A 1,023-nucleotide genomic window follows, 5' to 3' on the forward strand; every position below is an offset into this window, starting at 1 on the left:
TTTAAGGAAGTATGTCAGTAAAAGATTTTGCTTTTTTATTTTTTAGGGATGATTAATGGTGGTTGGTATATGAAATATGTTTGAGTGTGTGTATCTTATGGATTTTTCTATTGTATGGATATTCTGACCTATTCTACTCCTGTTTTCAGATTGCTGAAGCTAAAGGAGATGTTTAAGTCTAAGTTTGGATCCATTCCCAGGTTTTATGTTCGAGCACCAGGAAGGGTCAACATAATAGGTATTTCAAAAGTCCCTTCTCTTAATTTTTTCCTCTTTTGGTAATATCAAAATTTTTGTTAATACATTATTTTCTTAATATTTCCCAGGAGAACCGAAAAATAGAATATTTCACATATATCTATTATAGCAAGATAAACTTTTGTATAAGGAACACTATACTTTCATTTTTCCCAATCCATGTTATTAATGTTAATTTTGTCTGTTTAAAAAATTTATAAATTTGTTGGAACCCAGTTATTAATATTGTTTCATGAGAGATGAACATATTTTTCTGTGCTGCAGTTTAAATTTTAGACTGTGGTGAGTAATTTTGATGGTTTCACATTTACTCACTGGATAAAAAGAATACTGGGAAACCCTTAAATTCCTCACTTTTAACAGTGTGGTGACTTGAGGAATTAGTAGGTTTTATCAAGAGAAAATGGGATGGGGAACTGAGAAAAATCCAGGAGTCAAAGGATGATTAAAAAGAAAACCTTTAAAAGTATAACTATTGCACTGTTGTACAGCTGAAACTAATTCTAAAAAATGTGTATTTCACAATAAAAAATAATAATTAAAAAAAGAAAACCTTTTATAATGGAAAATGTAAACATACAAAAACGTAGTTGGAATAATTAATATTGGGTTGTCAGAAAAGTCATACATATTTTTTTTATGTTTTTCGTTGCAAAAATGTGTCATGACTTTTCCGACAACCGAATATAATGAACTCCCATGTACCCAACATCCAGCTTCGATTATTACCAACTCAGGTGACCTTTTTTTATTTTGAAGCAAATA

General features: G+C 29.6%; 1 protein-coding gene across 2 annotated transcripts in view; it reads left to right on the top strand.

Annotated features, from left to right (window-relative positions):
* GALK2 (galactokinase 2) overlaps positions 1-1,023 on the top strand; it is a 143,901-nt gene that overhangs the window by 17,488 nt on the left and 125,390 nt on the right. For both annotated transcript variants that reach the window (XM_019664627.1, XM_019664636.1), the window contains exon 2: positions 150-238. In XM_019664627.1, coding sequence (XP_019520172.1) covers positions 150-238 — 89 coding nt within the window. The remainder of the gene's footprint in view (positions 1-149; positions 239-1,023) is intronic.

The sequence above is a fragment of the Hipposideros armiger genome, unplaced genomic scaffold, assembly GCF_001890085.2.
Source record: "Hipposideros armiger isolate ML-2016 unplaced genomic scaffold, ASM189008v1 scaffold_12, whole genome shotgun sequence".
Taxonomy (NCBI): domain Eukaryota; kingdom Metazoa; phylum Chordata; class Mammalia; order Chiroptera; family Hipposideridae; genus Hipposideros; species Hipposideros armiger.